Genomic DNA, 22021 nt, shown 5'->3' with positions numbered 1-22021 from the left:
CCAAATAAGCAATGGCACTACTCCTTTCTGCTGCATCAGAACAGTTGTTTGAAGACTTCTGTGTTTATATGGGTCCAGGTGCTAGACAATATCTGAAAATAAGCCCAGCCCACAAGCAGACATTCCTCCCCCCCCCCCGCACTGAGTTGAGTCCTCAATAATCCCACCTATTTGCATAGTTTAATTGACAAATGGCATTTCCTTCAGTTTAGGAAAACAATTGCTCTAATAATTGTACATTTAGTAGCAGTGTGATTGCACTAAGCAGCAGGCCATTGTTATGGTGCCTTCAGCTGTTTAGAACTAATTTATGGAGGATTTATGGCAATAACATAAATGGCATTTGGTCTTAGCATTAGGTGACCACAAGTGTTACTAGCAACTTGGTAGAATAAGCCCAAATTAATATTAAGTCAGCCTTTAATCTTCTCAACATTTTGATTTTACTTTACTGCGGTTACCATTTAATCAAGGGTAGAAAGACACATACAATAGAGCACAAGAGGGGGGCAGTGATAGGCATGGACAATTCCTTCTATCATTGATGTGTCAGGATACTTCAATCCCCATATGAGTAAGAGTGGTGCTTCCATGGCAAGTAAGAGGAGTAAGACAAGTAAGTTACTGTCCACAAAGTCCCATCCTGAAAGAAGGAATTCTATTCAGTCAGCGTAAAACATCAATATCAATTCTGGAATGTAACATCTTGAAAAGATCCATACTTTTGTTTTTAACCCCTAGGACAATAACCAAGAGTCAAGGCCAACATCATTACATCATAGGTTCCATCAGCAGGTTGTTTAGGGTTGCTACTTTAATTAGCAGCAGCATATTGGTGCTTGTGACTACAAGTGTGCATAGACACAGACAGACTGCTCAGTGTTAGAGCCTGCCATTCATATCCTGACGTGTAGCAGACTTTTCAAAAATGGCATAAAGAAGGGAGACCTGAAGATTTTTGGTAATGAAAAGCTAAACAGGTTAAGTTGTATTGTAACAAAAAGTGAAGAATAATGCTTCAGATTTCCATTCTCTTTATTTAAAATGCCAAGGTCCAAGGAAAAAAAAAAAAAGTGCGTAATAAATATTTCACTTTAGGCTGTAATAAATAAAAAAAAAAAAAATTAACAAGGAATGCACTTTGCCAGCCACAAGTGTGGGAGTTTTTGAAAAACAAGGGAAAAAAAGATAGTATGGCCATAGTTCACAGTTAAGCAGCCATAAGCTGCTTATTACAGCTATTCCACAATAATGGATATCCCCGTCCCTCCCTTTCCAGATGCATATTCACAGTTTAACTCCACCAGAAATGCTCTCTTACAGAGCAAGCAGTCACACTCTGCTCAGAGTTCAAGTCAAAAATATCTTTAACACGAAGCAAGGAAAACTATGGTCCAAAAAACTCCTTGTCACACCATCCTAGTCCAACAGTAGGTTTAGGCTTCTGTCTAATAGATGTGTGCCCAGCACACTAGGATAGTCAAGTTTTCGTACCACCACACATCCATCATCAACATACTAGTTGCTCCGATATCCCCACTGTAGATTTCACAGTGAACAAGAAGGTCCATTTGGTTTAATGAGTCAGTCCCTTCAGTTACATCGCTGAAGCAGCATGTTCAGAGCATATTCCATCCTGTGTTTTAGTTCCAACGAGCATCCAGAAACCAGAAGAGTTGTCAGACGGAACGTTGTGGATATCCTCTCTTCATTGATGTAGGTAAGGAGATACTCCTCACTCTGATTGCAAATGATAATTTTTGTGTGATCATGATAGAAGTTCACCTGTAAAAGAGAAGCAAGTTTGTTTGCATGCTTTCTCCTCTCAGTTTCTGGTTTTATTGCACTTATCTAATTTTATTGCAATAAAGTATTCCAAAAACATTTTGTCTGGTGATGCTACCAAACTTACTTGAAACGTGCCATCATTGAAGAGCATCATTAATGCTTTATCAGATTTAAGCCACTGTAAGAGATAAAGCCTGGGCCTGCGTACATCAGTTAGGCTGGGCAAATCTCCTCCCTAAGGAAGGAAACAGGCATTATGTTAAGCATTCAGATCACATTTAGTGTATTTTTACATTTCAAGATACAGAAGGTGCTGAACTTACATCCATGAGGTTCTCTTCCATGTAGTGAGAGAAATACTTCAGCACAGTTACTTGGCTAATGAACTGTTCAGGAGCCTCTGCGGCTGAGAAGACAGAGCACTGGCCTAGCTCAGCATAGTAGTGGACTGTCCTGTAAGAGGCGAAATAAAGTAAGGAGGTTAGAGATGAGATAAAAGCATTTCATGTTTAAGTCTCCTTAGCGAGTTGTCAGTTTTGTAAGCATTCTTACTTTTTGTCTGGCAGAAGGCTCATATGCGCCCCGTTGTTGAAAAGGACACCAACAGTGTGATCTGACAGCTGATATCCAAAGCCGTACTTGTTAGAGTAGTCCACCCATTTTGTAACCCACTGGAATGATGTTGTCAGCTGTTCTTTGGGAATGCTGTCTGCTTCTGGCATGTTCTCCAGACATCCGCGCAATACCCTCGCAACTGTATCAGCAACACTTCCCATGGTACTGTCTTCCAGGCCTGAAAGAGAAGGGCTGTTAGACTGACAAGAGCATACAGAGAGCAGACTTTCATTCTAAGTCTTTCAGTTATCTAGATTGTAATTTTAAGAATTTTAGCCTTTATTGGTTTCCAGTTTTAATTCTTCCATAATACTGGCTCTAAAATTTAGCATGTCAAAATAGGGGGTCAGGAGGAAAGCAGCTGTTCATTTCAAGCTGCTATGTCTGAGACATGAAGGAAAGTAAAGGTGGGATTTAGAATTAGATTACATTTTGCTGCACTTACATTCACTGCTACTGCTGCAGCTTCCCAAAGTTCCTCTGACTATCATCCGAATAGAGTCTCCAATCTGCTTAGTTTCTGGCAATGCTCCTGGCTTCGCTACTGTTGTGGTAAGAGGCTGGATCTCCTGGAAGAGATGTCAGACACGTAAACATCAAACATAACACAAGCCAAGGCTTATACACAGGTTTTGCATGACCTCCTGTTTCTCAACAAATGATAAATTCTAGGGAAACTGGTATTAATGTTTCCAGCAAGTAAAAAGAGCTGCTGTTTGACTGAGCTTCAAGAAGCTGAGCTTAAAGAAGCACACCAGGTCTTTCCATTCTTTAGATCTTCAATTTGCATCTTACACACTAGTAATCAGTTCTCCGGTCTCCTGCCCTAGCAAGAGAACAGCTGTGTGCAGGTCTGAACACCAAATGGTGAGAGTTAGATCTCAGCGATTTAGTCTTTAAGAAGTCCTAGTTAATCATAAACTGAAGCCCTGTATTTCAAATATTGAGAAAGAGCACCTGGCAGACAAGTTACCACACAGACGACAATGGAGTCTAGGCAGATACTATAATTACTCAAAAGCCAAAATTGATAGTCTCCATACAAAGGCTACCATTCCTTGGTGAAGCTTGGTTAAGCCCTCTTAAAGCAACTCTGCTAATCATTTAAGCTTGACTATGCTATGTACAGCCTCAGCTCTGATATCCAAGTCAAATATAATTTAATTATAGCTACTCCACCCAACTGTTATTGGATTTGAATTGAACTATGCTTGCATTACCTCGTCTGTTCTGTGTTTGTGGGGCTGCTGGGTTATCGATGTCTTCTTCAAATCATGTCTGAGCTTGTAGATTTCTTCATCTTCTTTAGCTAGTCTGTCTGTAACACATGAAAAAGAAAAACTTAATGTTGCATCTGGAAGTGCTGTTCAATTACAGAAAACCTAACAAGTTAGTTGCAGAAAGCGCATCATCTCCCTCCAGTAGTTTCTTCCAAACCTGCCATAGTTTCCCAGAACAGCAGTGCGATTATACACAGATTGCTAAAAGATTACACTTTGAAAGGCATTACAGACTAACAGATGGTCGATATACCAAAAGAAGCATTTACTTATGTAAGTTGGTGTAGGTTGCAGGCTACCATCTATACTTATCAATAAAGATGTTGAAACTAACCCAGGGAAGCTCTGAGAAATATGAGTGCTCCATTGCTACGTCATAGCTGTACATTACTAGCATGATAACAATGGCATAGAGGTAAGTTTCAAGCATAGCTACAATCCACTTACTATGTGTATCAAAGTATCTGGCTTTATCTTTTTTACCACCAAAGAGAGCAGCAGCTGCTTTTTTGAAGAAATTTTTAGTAGGACTTGACAAATGGAAATCGGGAACGGTGTGACAACAGCTAGCAGAAAGTCTATCAGGTGTAAAGCCCTGTGCAAAAGATAAATGAAAAAATATTTTTTTAGATGAGAGAGTGCATTTTTGGGGTGAATATTTTTTCAGCCAGAACACTAAAGAGCACCAACCTGTAAGAAAAATTCATGTCGAATTATTTCATCTAAGCTGGGCCGATCTTCAGGATTTTTTGACAACATGCTAGCTATTAAATGTTTTGCAGGTGCCAAGAGAGATGAAGGCAGGCTGTATCTTGCTTCCCTTATACATCTGTATGTTTCTTTAAGATTTGTGGTCTCAAATGGGGGTCTTCCCAAGAGCATTGTATACCTATTGAAAAGCAAAGGAAACCAATTTTATTTATTTTACATATGCACAATACTTATCTACAACTACTGAAAAGGCTTTGTCTGTCTCAGAAGGAGAATCTCTGCACTTGGGCATGTAAGAAGTGCTGCAAACTGATGCAGTACTGCATCCTCTTTGAACTCCGAGAAGCCTAAGCTCGTGACAGAAATATTTCATTTCAAAGGCAGAGAAGTACTTACATTACACAGCCTAAGGCCCAGATGTCAGATTCACAGCCGTGCCCTTGTTTGTTGAGGACTTCTGGAGAGAGGTAATTTGGTGTGCCACATATTGTTCTGCAAATCAAAGAGGCCACAGAGCTGGTTAGTATTTCAGATAGAAAGAGAAGAGAAGCTATTTTTCATAGAGCAGTTTTTCCTCTCAAGTTCAGACAAGAACTTGGAGACTCCTAAAAAGGAGCTGTATGAACGTTAATAGTGTAGACATGTTTCATGGTGTCTTCACGATACATGAACAGCAGACTTGTGTCTGCACTATCCATCAGCCAGGTAAACTGCCTCCGGCATTTACTATTATTCAAATGCTCAGAGGAAAGCAGAAGTCAAAGCACAGCAGCCTGTTTTCTAGAAGGGGAAACCTTGATCCCAGAAGCAAATAGCTTTTGCTATGGAATGGGATTTCTCATTTCTAAATGAATTTGGTTTCATTTACTACTAGACTTTACACTTTTTGATGCTCCTACCTCCTCCTGTGCTCCAGTGGTTCCAGCCTAGCTGCCAAGCCAAAGTCACCCAGTTTCAGTTCCATGTTCTCATTAATGAAGAAATTGCCTAGCAGACAGACAAATTCCAGTCAGTCCTTTTCTTGCAAGGTAGGAATGCATTTGCCACAGGTGCTGAGTCATACTTTGTTCAAAGCCAGAAGCTAGCCAAGACTTTTTTTTTCTTCTTTTTTTTTAAGTATGAATGCTTAATGTCACCCTTTAAGCAGTCCAAGTTTCCACCGTAAAAACAGATTGAGCCAATTCTATTAATTAAGCTATCACCACACAAGTGTGAAGTGGTACAATGTCAACAGGGCTAGAGGAGTGTATTTTGAAGTCGTCAAGGTGCAGAACTTACCTAGTTTAAGATCCCTGTGCAAGATTTCCTGTTCATGAAGATACTTTAGCCCTGACACAATTTGCCTGAGGTAGTATCGCACTTCTGGTTCTGTCAATACCTTCCTCGCTTTTAAGATGTGAGCCATTGACTGCAGAGGAAAAACAAAGGCAGAAACGTCACTGAACATTCACACACAAAATTTACCTTAAGGAAAGATACATCAACACACGGAGAAACAAGAGCTAAAGAAGCCACAAAAAAAATACCTTTTACACATCACACATTTAAATCAGTTGTAGATTCCAGGTAAGTAAATACTGGATTTCTCCCAGTTGATGCTCACCCTTCTACTGCAGTACTCCAGAAGAATGTAAATATTCTCTCTGTCTTCAAAGTAGTGGTAAAACTGCACAACATGCCTATGATTAAGCATTCTATGCAGCTCAATCTCCTTATCAATCTGAAGAGACAAGAGGGAGGGAGAAAGTGGTGTTAGCCTGGTGCCCACAAGGTTGAGCAGACAAGTGTATCAGAACCATTTCAGCAAAAGGGCTGGGCAATCCAGCACACAAAGAGAGCTGGAGGAGGTAAAAAGAAAAAAAGAGAAAAAAGAAGAAAAAAAAAAAAAAAAAATCATTCATGCACACACACCTTTTCCCTTTGATGAGGTTTTGCTACTCTGCTGTGAGGAATGATTTTTGCAGCATAAACTTTATTTGTTGTCAAATCTGTCATCTCATAGCACTTGGCGAATCCACCCTAGAGAGACACACGAGAAAAAGGCAATTATAGCAGGTATGAAAGAAGTCCCCCACTTAGTCATTCACCAGCTCATGTATTAGTCAAAGAGCACAACTTCCTTCGCACAGGACAATTCGGTAAAAGACAGGTCTTAGGTTCATCTCCTATCTGAAGGTACGCGTTGCGCTCCTCGCCCCCAGCCCAGCCCCCCATGCAAAATCAAAGTCATTTCTCTGTGCTCGCCCGAGCTAAAGGCAGGATTCCACTTGTATTGAGGAAGGAGATGAGATGGACCCGCTGCGTCTGCACGGGTATGCGCGAAGGCAAACCCCTCAGCGGCCACGCTGGGGCCGGCAATGCGGCGCACCCCGCTACCGAGGAAAGCAGTCCCGCGGCAGCAGCGCCCACCGCCCGCAGCGCGCTCCGCCGGGAAGGGCGGACAGGATGGGGCACATCGGGGCCGCCGTCCGGGAGGCGGGCACGGTCCGCCGCGGCCATTACCTTTCCGAGCACCTTGCCGCGGCAGTAGCGCTTCCCCGTCGTGGGGTCGGTTATAATCCGGGAGACCTCGGCGGCGGGATGGCCGTGCTGGTGCGGCTGCTCCTCCGCCTTCTTCCTTCGCGACTCGCCGCCAGCCGCTCTGCCCAGTGGCGCCTCGCAGCACTTAGCGCCGCCGCTGCCGCCGCCCGGCGGGTAAGCGATAGTCCTCAGCAGCTCCATCACCGCGCTCGCCGGCTCTGTCCCTCCTGCCCGACTTGCCTTTCCCTTCCCCGACTACCAATCCCCCTCACGACGCTCTCCCGACACCGAAGAGCGCCCCGGCTTGTCCCTTATATTGCGGGCGGCGGCTCCGCCCCGGCGCTGCGGGACGGCCCCCGCCGGAGCCCCGCTCCGCCCGCTCTGGCCCAGCCCCGGGGCGGCCCGAGGGGAGCTGGGACGGAGTAGGTCGTCGTGGTCTGCCGTGCCATAGACCATGCAGTCGGGCTGTACGGCGGCGGCGGCGGGAGCGGAGCAGCTCCGCTTCACGGGGCTGAATCCCGCCCGAGCCCTGGGGCAGGCTGGCCGGGCGCCTTTGGGCCGCCCCGCAGCGGAGGTAGCCGCTGTGCTCCCTGCCGCCCGCGGCGGAGATCGGCGAGGGCAGCCTCAGCGCAAGGTGTGCTTTCCCGATTCGGCTATTGCTGCGTGTGGAGCAGCGGCAGTTCTGACAGACCATCAGTGCTGTGGCCCGTATGAACAGCCCCCTAACAAGTGTCTGTCGCTGCACATGAGGAAGGGAAGGAGCTTTCCCACCTATGCCTAAGCAGCTCCACCACAGCAGAGACCCAGGGCCAGTTTTTATCTCAGCATGAAGCTGGGGCTTACACCCTAACTCAGTGCAGGTTATTGGGGTGCATGCCCCAGTGCCAAGGAGCTACCCTGCCCCTCCTTCTGCATGGAGAACCTATGCCTAGTGACACCCCCCGGAGCTGTCTAACAACAGTCAGCTCCAAAATTTTCTTTTCACAAGCAGAAACATCCTAAATGCACATAAATTAATTTTGAAGACCTCTGAAGGCAATTGTAGTCCAGGACCTCTAATCTAGATGTTTGAATACAGACAGTTGTTGAAGAGTGAAGTGTGTGTATGGGAGAAAGTTTTGAAAAGTGAAATAGTTTTGCTATTCTAAAAAAGTGAAATAATTTAGAAATTTCTCCTTTTCTGAAGATGCAAAAATGCTGAGGTTCATTACTTCCTTGTTTTGTTGCACATTTCTGAGTAGTAGTTGCTAGTTGGCACTCACTAAGAATATTTCATTGGTGGTAAATATCGAAGTCTAGTTGATTTAATACAAATGACTCTCAGAGCATGTAACTGTATATATCATTTCAGTGTCACTCTCTGAACATCCATCATTTCAAGTCGTGAAATAACAGTAAATATACTTATTCTACAATGTCAACATGAGGGTGAATGCTTTACCAGAACACCACCCAAAACAGCAAAACAGATCAACATTTCTGAACATAGGTATGGCATTATGAAGGTAACAGTGCTCAAGTGTCTAATTGATTGGATTGTGTACACTCCTAGACATCCACAGTTTTTTACTGGACATGTGCTCCTGTGTTCAGGTGTCTCACTTCTTACCTTTCTCTGCAAAGTCTAGTCAAGTCATGTTAGTATTACTAGTTATTAACCATAGAGATAGAGGTTAAAGAAGAGGGAAAAGTTGGGATAGACAGTTCTCAGCCCTGTGCCACCCACCCCATGGACTTACAAGCATTGGCTTCCCAGGCGAATATGGTTTCCCTCACGCAATTTAACTTTCCCCAAATTAGTATCCGTTTTTGCGAAATAGGTTACTTAACGTCAACATGATTTTTTGATGCTTTGTTTTCTGTCAGTAAGTTCCTTGGGTCTGCTGGACTGAAAGACGTACGGAGAAAGGGAAAAACAGGCTCGATAGAAGTACACGTTTTCCCTCCACTGGAAAGAAGTGGCATTGCACATGGCAAAAAGCAAATTTAAGAGCAGGCTTTGTTTGATAAACGATTAGGGGAGGTTGTTAAGATTGCCTTCAGGAGGACACAAGCACATGGTTAAAGCTGAATATACAAAATGTTCTGCTAGGCAAGACTACGACTCTTTATTCTCTTTATTCTTTGCTCTAGCAAAGTCTTGAAGCTGTGTTGCCTTCCAGTTACAAAACATGAGGAGGCTGCCGGGCTGCCCCACGCAGTTCAGTTACTCTAAGACTGCTTCTCCCACTTTGGCACAGGTAGCATTTATCTGATACTTGCCACAAGCTGCCAATTTGACCATACTATTCAAAGGAAAAGCTGTTGCAAGTATAAGAATTTTTGACAGCATTCTTAACCCCGATAATAAATAGTGTTTCTGCCCTTTCTGCCTCTGAATTTGCTCTTTCATCTTTCCTTTTCTCCAGTCTTCCCACCATCTTGCAAGTTCTGCTTTGCCTTGCAAGTCCGGATATGCACAGCTCATCAGGTAACTTTAGCTGTAGGTACCAAGTTCAATATTTAAGTGCCCCAAAGGTCTCTAAAAGCTTATCTGCTGGCAGTTACATTTCTTACGCTTACATTACTTACATTTCTTAGCTTCTCTGCTAAGAAGATAGAAGCTAGAAGCTGGAGCTACTGAATATTTTGCAATTAATATCTTTCACTTTCTCCTTCTAAAGCTATTCTCTTGGATAATATAACATTAATGCAAAGGCTTGAAACTGACCCTTTCGTATCTTGCAAAAGGAAGGCCATCCTAGCCAGTGCACTGTAATCTTCCACTTTTTCTTCCAAGTTGCATCAGCAGAGTGCTCAGGTGTACCTGCAGCCTGGATGAGCAGCTCATTTGCAAGCTATCTAAGATAGCAGCAGCTCTGTAGCCAGATCAGTATGCAGCACTGCAGTTACTCTGCCAAGAAGCAGGGCAAATGTAGCCTGAACTCAGGTTTCAGACATACTTTCTATCCCTGGCTGCAGGAAAAAAAAAGTAATTCTGTATCCCTACAGCTTCATTTTGACACAAGTGTACAGCTTTTTCATAAAAGCCTCATTATTGAGGATCTGGGAAGCCTGGGCTTGCATAAATCCCTGGGTCAGAGGAGGAAAGGGAATTTGACGGAGTCATAAGTGGCCTAATTGCAGGCTGTGGAAGAAAGGTCTTGGCAGGAACTGCTCATTCTTCCCCCGGCATTGGGGAAAATAGGTGTTTCAAGACTTAAGTTTCCAGAAAGAGGTGCATTAAATCCCAGAAGTCTGGCTCCCTGCATATTATAGACCTTTGAATTTGCCAGGGCAACCAAGTCGTTATGTGAAATCAACACCATATACCTGGCCTCCAGAGTGTCTCACAACTGACCTTCCTTCCTGCAGTGCCACTAATACGCATTTCCATCACCAGTGTTCCAGCGTGAGCCAGTTCACAGGGCTCCTGTAGCCACACACACCGACAGCCCTGCAGCCCTTACGGGGCTCGGGCGGCACCACACGCTGGTTTGGTAGGCAGAGCTGGCCTTTTACCCGGACGGTCCCGTCAACTGCTTTGCGCTATCGAAACGTCTGCTCTCGGGCCTCCGGTTGGCTGCCGGCAGGACTGTATTTTCCACTTAGCCTGTCATGGAGTGCCCTCAGCTGCTGAAATGAAGTTATGACAATTTGTACGAAAAAAAAGTGTATTCTGCTTAAAGATAGGACAAACTTATGAGCCCTACGAATAGCATCATTACTGGAATATGTACCAACATATGCGGGTGATAAAAATTACACAGCTTATTTCTAGAACATCACTCTACTGAAACTGTTATTAGAATTACAAAGTGCTTCACAATCCTTTGAGACTTGTCAGAGGAGAGTAGTTATGTCTGGAGAAACTATTGCTAATCTTACCGTATTTTAGTGATTGACTAAGTGTTTTTTCTCCTTTTGGCTTCTTCCCTAGCTCATCCCCCGTATTTCATTCTTCTAGTTTATCCTTTTCTACCTCACCAGCTCCATACCATCGTTTTCCCACCATCCCATATGGGTCTGTACATGCTCTGCGTTTGTGTGCCATGCTTTCCCTGTTCTCCAGGGCACTTGTTGTGCTTCCAGTAGAGTACTCGTTTCATAGCTTGTAGGGTATCTAGAATAGGCAGCCTCACCAAATAAAGTGTAAGAAACATAAAAACTGAACTAGATGCAGAACTAATTGCTCTGATGCTGCTGTGCAGTTTCAGTGTGCCACTTCCCTTTCAGGATTTTGTCATAAATCATCTTCACATACCAGTATGATACCGTTTGTCCTCCCTAACTCACTGCACAACTAGCACAAAGCACTTGTTTCTGCTGTAAGTCATGTATTTTCATTTCCTTTGTTTGAAGCTTGGCAAAGTTTCCAAAGACCTGAATTCTTCCACAGTTTTATTTGAAGTGATCTACTAATTAAAAAGTAGGCAGACTACCAGGAGCTTAAAGCAATCATATGTTTTCCCAGAAAAATCTCAAGAAAAGAGGGTGCTTAGCCCAGTGGTCACATAGGCTGTGCTAGTTTTTTTGTTCCTTTTGCTGGTGCCAAGGTCTGTTCCCACCCTGCTGGTTCACTGTGGGTTCCCTGGGGCCAGCAGGAAGGCAAGACTGCAGCTGTGGTGGTTATAGGATCCTGAATTAGGTTCCCAAAGACACAAAACTCTACTTCCTGGAGTTTAATGAGTACCTGCATGGTCAGGATGGATGGATGGCTCTGAAAGGCAAAGATTAAGTATGGGAAATAATACAGGTCAAATCAAATGTCAGTATCAAATGAAGTCAGTGTCAAAGAGGCTCGGATTTCTCTTATTCCTCTACTCCCCCACTCATGCGCTGTGCTGCTTGGGTTGAGTAGTGTCTCACAGCTTGATTTCAGGCTCTAGCCCCTGCACTCAGGAAGTGCAGTAACACCTTCATACAGCAATTACTTCTAAGAGTGAAGTCAGACCACAGGTTTGCACACTGTGGTATTTTTCTCATTTTGTTTTTTCACAGTTTGACTTGTTTTTCTTGTACATCCCAGACCAAAACGAAGATTATGCTAACCTCTAAGTTAACAGTACTGCAAAAGTAGAGGCTCTAAAGCCTTTACCTTTACCTCTAAAGCTTGATCAAAACTGTTATTTTAAACTTTGCAAGGTTAATAGCTGATTATGTGTTTGCAGACAATACTGTCAGATATATGTTTCCTTCAATAAGCTTCTATTTGAACCCTTGCAAATGCACGGGAGAGAACCAAGAGTGTCAACTGTATTATCCATCCATCAGAAACAGTTTAACCTAATGAAAACCACATGTGAATACTTCATGCAGTGTCCTGTAGGAATCACACTCACTGTGACTCTGCATGCAGTGTGAACAACTCCTAAGTGTTCACTTAGTCAAAGAGTGTCTGTCCACAAGATATTTAGTGAGACATTCTGGCACCCTGGCCACCCTGTCTGCCAGCAGCAGCTTTCTCCAGATGCTGCTACTGCTTCTGCTGAAGCACTGGTGATTTTCAGTATGCTGCTGGAACTTGGTGGGACCAGGATCTAAGATATCGCAAGCCAGTAAAATAGCAGTTATGCCCAGAATTAGCCTGCCTCCCATATAAAAGATCACTTGGCCCATTATGCAACTGCATCAATCATGCAGAAGGAACAAAGACCTGTGATGGTAAAGCAACATGCCCAGTATTAGACACACTTGGCTTCAAACCTGAAGAACAATCAGAGTAGTGTTTTGTGCCCTAAAAGAACTATCTAGATTCTTTTGCCCTTTTTTTTTTTTCTGTAACCCTTTTCAATGCCCAAATATCTTAAACATAAACCCTCCTTGTTAGAGGAAATAATGCCAAAGGGTAGTCAGAATCCTCTAAACAGAACAAAGAGTTCACTGCTTCAGTCAGTTTGTTTCCCTTCCTGCTCCCCTTTTCCAGTTTCAGTCTTCAGCTACTGCAAGGACACAGGATAGAAGAGAGTTTCCTACCGATTAGGCTTAGCACTGATTTTCTTTCTATGGGTAGAAAACCAGTTTCCTGAATCCATAGAGCAGAAGTCAGTGTTACTGGTTCTCAGATAATACAAATAACACAGGAACAGAGTTCTGAGATATATGGGGTAAAAGTCCATGTCACAGGTTATCTATGTCCATGGTGTTTCTTTCAGTCAAGAACAACCATACCTGGTTTTCATGCACATGTTGCCAGTAATTAGACATGTACAGGCCACATCTGGCTATATATTATAAACATAAAGCACAAAAGAGGAGAACAAGTATTTAGGAGATTGAAAGCATTTGCTGCCTTATTTTCTGCAATTAACTATGCTTGTAGAACAAAATGAGCTAAATGTTCTGGCAGGCAGGAGTGCAAGTCATTATTCCTATTCCTCAACAGTTGTATATAATATTCAAACTCAGCAAGAGAGTGATGCATGTCTTATGCATGCCTAGATACAGAGGAACTTCTCGGAAGTTACGGTTGAAGGTAGAAGAGTTGATAGTTTACAGAAAACTAAGTTACAGGGTAATTAGATACCAGCCAGCCCTTCCTTTCAGCACTGCCGGTACTACAGAGGCTCTTTGCTACCAAAGCAAGACATGCCAGAGGCAATCCTGAACAGAGTAGAAGACACAACATGACAGACATGACATGTTCAGAGGTTCTGTAGAGAGCTGAGAACCATACTTTTTGATAAGCTGTGTTCTGTCTTGCATACGTTAGAAATTTTTCTAAGTGTACCTTAACTTCATTTTGCTTTATACATAGATCACTACAGCTTTCCTAGGTAAAAGTACTTTCTATGTTTATGTAAATATTTAAAAGCGACTGGCACTACCTTTCATTTATTGGAGTTGCTTGTCCTGACTGCTAATCCTAACAGTTGAAGCATGTCTTTACTAAAGTGAGTGTATCAAAAAAGAATCACACACAAAAGGTGGCTTCTAATGAAAGGTAAGGTATCTAGGAAGTAGAGACTTATATCTGCTCTGCTGGCCTCTTTAGGAATAGAAATGAGGGCAGGTAGCGGTTAAGACAGCATGGATAAAAGAAAACATGAAGAAAATCTTGCCCTAAATAGCTAGGTCTGAAAGTGAAAATTCCCACTAGATTTTTTTTCCAGCAGCTCACTTTGATCTTTCGTTCCATCATCCTTTTCTGATTGAAGCTATTATTTTGTCTGTCACCCAGGGAAGGTAGGTATGCCAGTGCGGTACTTTCCTCGTCCTGACCTTAGCTGCATGGTCCACCAATGACCAAAGACCTCGGGCAGCTATTGGACATCTGCTTTTTTAACTAGGGAAGCCAGTACCTTGAATAAAGCTCCTTATCAGTACAAAGAAAAAAAAAACAGAGGAAGGTATATGTCAAGTGCAAACAAAGCCAGAACTAAGACTGAAAACCTGCTGGCAAAATGACTAAATCTACTAGCCAGAAGGGCAAATATTGCCCTCTGAACATGGAAAATTTGTCTGGGTGCAATTACTGACCCCACAGACTGGACACAGGCTGGGCAATAAAATAGACGCATGCCTCCCAGCACCATAGCAGATGCTTTCCTGCAAACCTGCATTAAGAGGAAAAATTCAGGAGTACCAAAAAGGAAAATGAGAAATCAGTTCCACAGCTAAAAACTGACCCAGGCATTTTGTCCAGCACAGGGGACATTTTGGGAAACTTTAGTTCTATCTCATCTCTCTTTCAAGTCTATCTATCTGGGTTGTGTGTTCTTTAAAGTTGGCCTTTAATGTTCTGCATCACTTGACATGGGGCAGTTTTTTTTAAGTTTTGAGAGCAGTTACTATTGGCTCTTATCAACCACAGGGAATTTGTTGTGTAACAAGTACATCACACTTTCCTGTCTAAAAAGCATAGTTGTAGCCCACAGCAGGTACAAAATAATGCAGAAAGATAATGCTCAATTGAATTTACAGCAAGGTAAGAATGTGAACACAAGTGGGTCTCTGACGCCAAGGGAAGCTGTGGTACCTGGCAAAGAGCAAGCCTTCAGAAAGGAAGTAAAATATTGCAAATATAAGTTTAGCAACAGGATGTGATAGCTCAGCCCACAACATGGATTATTGGACTTTTGAGATGGAGCTGAACTAATTTTAGCTCTCATTTCAAGTAGAGCAGGCACTTCCTCCAGTGAAAGAGTAGCAGTGACCTTCACAGTGAACTGTGAGGTTCTTTCTACTGAATCTTGCATTTAGCTTTAAAAGTTCCTGCTTCTATTTTAGACTTCCAGAGTGCTAGAAAACCCGTCTCTTTTTTTTAGATACCTCAACCTGAGTAAATAAAAAATATTACCTAGCGCCTTCTATCTTTAGGTACTCATGGCAGAGATACTGCCTCCAGAAGCTTGCTGATATATTCTTAGTTAAGTAGCTCATTGCCATTAGTCTTAAATGAAGATTTGAGAATAATGGAATCAGCAAACTTCTGACTCTAACAGACATGGACAGCTTTTCAGTCATCTCCCAAATGATGACAGGGACTCATGGTTAGGGTTCCAAGTAATACCCAGTTAATAAGTAAAATGTATGAAGGAAATCCTCCAATAATCACTTGCTAAAAAATACCTATTTTTAAAAAATAGAACTCTTTTCTGGCTCTTTGACTGCTTGGCGATGGTGGTTCAGGTTAGATGTACAGTGCTTAACAAAATATGGCTGCTTCTAGAAAAGCAATACTGATTGGGAAGGGCAGGAAGAGTGAGCAGCTTTAAGAAGTCCAGCAATGAGAAACTGTGGTTTCTGCCCTTTCGGCAGACAGGCTGTTCACATTTGTATGCGTTTTGCACAAAACAGGAAGAGGTCACCTAGGTGGAAAGCAATGTGGTGAGTGTTGTTTTGTAACTACCTTAGAGTACTTTAAAAAGATGTACTAAGATATTAAATATGCATGGCCATTCGTGATTGGAAAAAGTATTTTCAAACACACTTCAGCCCCACACAGATCACTGCATCAAACACCCGCTTTAGAGCTATCCTGACTTCAGTTAGACTGGTTCCCAAGCATGTCTTTGTGCAGAAAGAAAATGCAAATCAGATAAACTGCTTAACAGAGTCTCCAGCCAAGAAGTGCGCATGCCCAAGTCTATACACATCAAAGACTACAGACTTCATGGCACTTTGTTAGACCCAAACTTACCAGGTTATTCTCTCCTGTCAACTCAATGCATTGAAACATTTGTCACATGAGCCTGCCAGCAGAAATAGTCCTGCACAGACCTTGCCATGCCTGACAATATTTACTAGTTACTGGAAGACTTGCTTTAACATTACAAGCACAGGTCTAATTCCAAGTCGGAGAAACTCTATTTTCTGATATCACATTTCCCCATGGATTACCACCAGATAACTGAGACTTGCCATAGTGATGAACTCAATGCACTGCTCGTCACTGATGAGAACACAGAACTGACCAAAGGGAAAAATAAATCAGACCATATTTTCTTCTGCCTGAAGAAACAACACCCGAAAGAACACCTGAAATTTGCATTGGACTGATAATGCATTCATTCTGGGTTGAAAAATAGGTGTAGGTGTTAGGACTTTTTTGCTAGAACTGAGGGGAGAAAATATTTCCGTCCCCTAATATTTACCTGTTTCCCCCATCTGTGACTGTTCTTTTGTTTGGTGGTTGTTTGTTTCTTTGTTTTCTGCTTTTAATCTATTTTACCTTCTCTGAGTCACTGTGCCCCTCTTATGCATTTTAGATGGGTGATACACTCTCCTTCATTAATTTCGTAAGCTAAACTGGCTTCCATGAGTCAGTCTCTCAGGCAGCTCTCACACTGTCCTCCTCAGTCTAAACCCTTTCCAGCAACTGCCTGGGGCACTCTCCCATTTGCATTAATTCAACCAGATCACTTTGCTCAAGGACAAAGTTTGAAAAGAAGCGTTTTCAAGTGGAGAAAAAGTAACACTCTTGGGAAAAAGCTCAAAACCAACACTGGAAACATCAGGAAACAGAATGTGTGGAAGCATACAGAAAATAAAGCTTATGGTGAAAGGAAGGGAGAGTAACCAAGTTGTAGGACCAGTGGGAAGAGCAAAACAATGCAATAAATCCAGAGGACAGACTGTATTAGAAATTGTTGCTTTGCAAGAAGTTGATGCCAAGCACTAAGCTAGATGAATTGTAAGGGTAACAAATTTGGGATCAGATGGATGCGAGTCGTCTTACCTGAAGTAACTTCTGGGTGCTTTCTCCCTCACTGCTGTCCGAGAAGGAGCAATATATTCAATTTCAACAGTCCTCCTGAGATCCTGCATCAAGCAGCATTTACTGAATTACAAGGGGATTAGAAAGAGAAGAATACTGAGAGTGCACATCTCAGTAAACAGCAACAGGCTCAGGAACTGGCAAACACCTTGTTCTGTGAACACTAATTATACAGCTGCTTGTCTGAGGGCATCGTCCTGTGCCTCACAGAACAGCCATTTCATCAACAGAACAAAGTAATGCCTGTGAGGGAGTTGAGATACACTCCAAATAACAGTTATGAACACACCTATCTGTTGCATGTTCTCTCAACAGATTTGATTCATTAATGTTCAAATTTGTCTCAGGGAAGAGGGGATAATAAAAAGCTATCACCTGTTTTATAATTTTATGAGAAATTAAGAGCAACTCCTTGCTCAGGGACTGCAAACAACAGATTGATTCAGGAAAGTTGTAAGGTTTTTATCTATAGTTACATTTTCTTGTATGCATGCCTCATGGCTGAAACCAGTATATTCCCCCCAAACTGCAGAGAAAGCTTCGCACCTGTAGAGACGTGCTGACTGATCTGTTCAAGACATCCAAGTTACACTGTACCAGGGCCAGAGAGAGTGTGTGCACATGCAACTGGGACACAGCTCCACAGACAGGCAGCGAGCAAAACAATTAATCATGAAACTCATGCCACTACTTGGAGTTAATACAGGCCGAGTTCATTTGCAGGGCAGTGGAAGGATAGGAGGGATCTTCTTGCTGGACAAAAAATACTTTTTTACCATTAAACAGGACCTTATTTCAAACAGTATGAGAAGGGAATAGCTAATTATATATGCTTTCTCCATAATTGTGTTGAGCCCCAGACAAGGTAAACTTCTGGTCCATTCTTCAGGGATTGAATCTTGCAGGTCCACAGCTATGATCCCTGCATCACGCTCATGTCGCTTGAACTGGTGAACTAGTAAACTGGTGTGTGTTGGTACCATTTGGCCCAACTGCTCCACTGAAAATGCTTTAGTAGAAAAAAAAACCCACATAAAGGAAAGGGAAAGAAAAGGATACTAACAGACTCTGCATGTGGTTTCTATCTAAAGGCAAATAGGTGTAATTTATACTCCCACCCTTTTGGGGTATGACAATCTCCAGAAGAGTAATTCCCCACTCCCCAAGAGAGTGATTCCCACTGATACTTCTTCAGATTCCCTCCTAGCAATGATCTCCTTTGGCAGACATAATAGCTTCAAAATGAGCTGAACTGCCATGTCATTGAAGTGTCTCCCAAGAGGAGGATGACAGTTCATCTCCACCTCTAGGTGTATGATGCTTACAATGCTGCTTCTGAATAAGTCCAATAAATACATCTAGCTGCCATTTAAAACCCCATTATTTCACATTACCCTTGTGAACTCTGATCATGCAGCTAAAAATCTATTAGACCATGCCACAAAACTCCCACATTTGTATAAACTCCCCCAGACACAAGGAATTAATCTGTGCTCAGTTCTAAAGAACATATATCTTTTCATGAGAGCAGTAACTGTAAATGTGAGCAAACTGCTCTTCTCCCATTCCGTGGGAGGATTCTTTTTTTTCCTGGCAATAAGTGGACAGGACAGAGCCACTAGGAATTTTTCTAAGAACTGTCTTGCCATAAATCAGTCCAAATAGATGCTGAGCACACCTGTGTCAGCCCACCCGCCGCTTCTGCAGCTTATTAGGAAGTGCAGGCACTTCCAGGGTGAGAACACCAGAGGCTTCTCCTTCTCAACACTTCCCTCTGAGCAAGAAAGTCAAAGCCCATCTCCCTCCATAGTGCCAGGAAATCGCAAAGGAAGGCAAGCAGCTCAAGCAGAGATCGAGTATTTTCAGCTGCCTGTTTCTGAAATAGGGCCCAATGCTTCTCCTCACTGTCAAGCACAGACACATGAACAACTCATCAGTCCAGGACTGGTGCAAGGCCTTCTGGCTTCCTCAAATGCAAAAAACTTCCTATAGCAGCAGTCAGATCATCCATCTTCAACCCCCTGAATTCAAATCTGTTTCAAGGCATGAATAAAGGCCATGAGTCTGACATTTTCTCAGATCTGTCTGTCTAAATTTAAGTGGAACATTGCACTGAGAGGCAGAACATGGCATGTTCCTCTCAACAAACACATTGCTTCCTTCCAACCACTTGACCAGCAGGTCTGAGGGAGGAAGGTATATTTCTGTCCTCAATAAGTGGCCCATGGTCATGTCCCAGTTAAGTATAATTAATAGTCCCAGTGCCCACAGGTCAACTCAACTGATGTCATCCACCTTACATGAATTTTGTGAACTGTGACTGATGAAAGCCAAAGCAATACAATGATTTATTGTCTTTTCTTAGCTAGTAAAGTTATGTGGGCCCTGAGGGATGATTAAAGGAAGCTTTTACAATCAGCAGTGTTAAAAATTGTAGCTTGGTGTTCCAGGTGCAATGTTAGCTCATAACTGACTATACTTACCTTTCTTTCCTATAAACAAAAGGTAGTAGCAGGCCTAAGCCCTAGTTGTGTTTTCAATATCTGCTTGGATAGAGTTGGTGCTCAAATAGATCTCAAATAGCTTAAACTATACAAGGAGGAAAAACATGCAAGATTTAGGGGGCCTGAGAAAATATCTGCATGAAGAATATTGGTATCAAGAAGACTCTGTACAGATGGAGGTACATGGAATTCAAAAAGGGGAAAAGAAGACAACAGGAGATTAAGAACAAAGCAGTGACACCTGCTAAATATTATCAGGTTCCACCTTTCACAGATGTTAGAGAATACCATTTATGAGAAAGAAACTACTGTTCATAAAGGGTTTAGTTCATGAGATAGTGCCTGTGAAGAGGTCTGGCTAGCTAGAAGCACTCATACTTTACTACAAGCAGAGAAACTTGCAGTTCGGTTTTAAACCATATATATGCAGGCTACCACTTTCACCTACTAGTGGAAAAACTCAGTCATATTAAGACATACTCAGAGACATACTCAGAGCAGACAGCGCTTAGCAAGAATAGCTCCTCAACTTCTTAAAGGATTCACCCACTGCAAGAATCACTAGACTTTTCTATGCAAATGACACTCAAAACCCAATGTAAGCCCATACTTGCTGGGAGATGTCTCAACAGTAGTGCCACATTAAGCATAATGATTTTGTTTTAGAGTGTGCAGCCCTGGACTGGTGATCATTTATTCAGAGGCTGCCTTACTAAGGAATATGGCTACTGCTACAGTCTGCATGTTGCTGTTACAAGGGGAATTTCCAACCCTTATAAATAGATACTGTCTTGGAGACACATGAGCTTTCAAGGGTAATCAGCTTCCTTCCAGTCCTTTCCCTGAAGAGTCAGTTCCCTCTGCATTCTTCCACCCCCATGCCCAACCTTTTCTCACAATTGGAAGAAAAATTACAGAAAAGCAAGGTACTACAAAGAATTACTGTAAAAGTTTCATTTTTCATAGTCTCAACTTCTTAAAGCAGTATCTTCCACGCTTACATACTCATCACTCAGACGAGTATTTCTATAAAGGTAAATTATAGCTGCAATAGGTAATAGCATTGCTTCATAAGTTTTAAGAGGTTAAACATTAAATCATTACCACAGATTAATGACAATTTTTGATTTGAAAGTTCTTATCACATTGTCCTAGTATCTCATGAAACCAAATGGGGTGAAAATAGAACAGATATTTATCTGACAGCTAGTTGGTTATTCTTTTCTATTCAGATAAGAAACCAGTAAATTTTTATAAATATGTATGTGCAAGGTCATTTTTCTTAATGAAAGTTCTATTAAATGCACATGGTGTCTGACTTGTGAACAATGACATTGTGTCTGAACAATGTTGCATCATTGTTCGTGGGTAATCTAAGTGTTTGAGTTTTTCATTCTTTTCAAACAGGAAGTTAGTGAAAAACAAATGTTTACGCTCAAATCATACACTTAGATCCAAACAAAAAGATTGATAACGCTACAAAGAGTCAGCGGTTTGTATAGTCTTAAAGGCATATATTTATGTTCAAAATATAAAGCTATTGTATGCATTTATTAACCATTAGTTCCAAGTTGCATATATTACATCAGTTTCTGATTTCAACTTATTCAGTCATTCAAGGTATAGAGGTCATTTTGCCCTGCAGTATGTTGCTGTTGGAGCAAGTCCAGAGGAGGGCCACGAGGATGTTAAGAGGGCTAGAGCACCTCCCATATGAAGACAGGCTGAGAAAGCTGAGGCTGTTCAGCCTGGAGAAGAGAAGGCTGCGTGGAGACCTCATAGCAGCCTTCCAGTATCTGAAGGGGGCCTACAAGGATGCTGGGGAGGGACTCTTCATCAGGAACTGTAGCGATAGGACAAGGGGTAATGGGTTCAAACTTAAACAGGGGAAGTTCAGGTTGGATATAAGGAAGAAGTTCTTTACTGTGAGAGTGGTGAGGCACTGGAACAGCTTGCCCAGAGAAGTGGAATGTTCCATCCCTGGCAGTGTTCAAGGCCAGGTTGGACAGAGCCTTGGGTGACATGGTCTAGTGTGTGGTGTCCCTACCCATGGCAGAGGGTTGGAAATAGATGATCTTAAGGTCCTTTCCAACCCAAACCATTATGTGACTCAATTGTTATCCTCTTTTCCCTTTTCCGTATTTTCAAGTCACAACCACACTGTCCAACTCCCTTTAAGATGTGTTATTTTTGGTACATAGCAAATGCTCAGTAAAAGCAAGAATAGATATTTCTATCCTTCTCTGGCACAGAAAGGCAGCCTATCTGCTAACATCAGGCACCTGCTCCTTTACACTGCCCAGAGTTCAAAGCAGAGCATTAAAGACTATCAGCGTTGAGTTCAGTGTTTTCAAACAACACTTAAGCCTGCTGGACTACCATGACAGATGTAGTCAGCAGCAGAA

The 22021-nt window shown here is 42.4% G+C and overlaps 1 protein-coding gene across 1 annotated transcript; it reads right to left on the bottom strand.

Moving 5' to 3' along the window:
- Positions 1–419: 419 nt before the first annotated feature.
- On the bottom strand, positions 420–7198 carry PLK2 (polo like kinase 2). The gene is made up of 14 exons (XM_030470180.1): positions 6897–7198; positions 6306–6413; positions 5998–6114; positions 5673–5802; positions 5294–5381; positions 4791–4886; positions 4374–4572; positions 4131–4278; positions 3624–3721; positions 2849–2972; positions 2341–2581; positions 2112–2241; positions 1913–2023; positions 420–1785 (listed from the first exon to the last, which is right to left on the bottom strand). The coding sequence occupies exons 1-14, from the start codon at positions 7113–7115 to the stop codon at positions 1594–1596; spliced, it is 2001 nt and encodes a 666-aa protein (XP_030326040.1). The 5' UTR covers positions 7116–7198; the 3' UTR covers positions 420–1593.
- Positions 7199–22021: the final 14823 nt, after the last annotated feature.

Source organism: Strigops habroptila, chromosome Z (assembly GCF_004027225.2).
Source record: "Strigops habroptila isolate Jane chromosome Z, bStrHab1.2.pri, whole genome shotgun sequence".
NCBI lineage: Eukaryota > Metazoa > Chordata > Aves > Psittaciformes > Psittacidae > Strigops > Strigops habroptila.
This window is presented reverse-complemented; position numbering and strand designations above follow the sequence as displayed.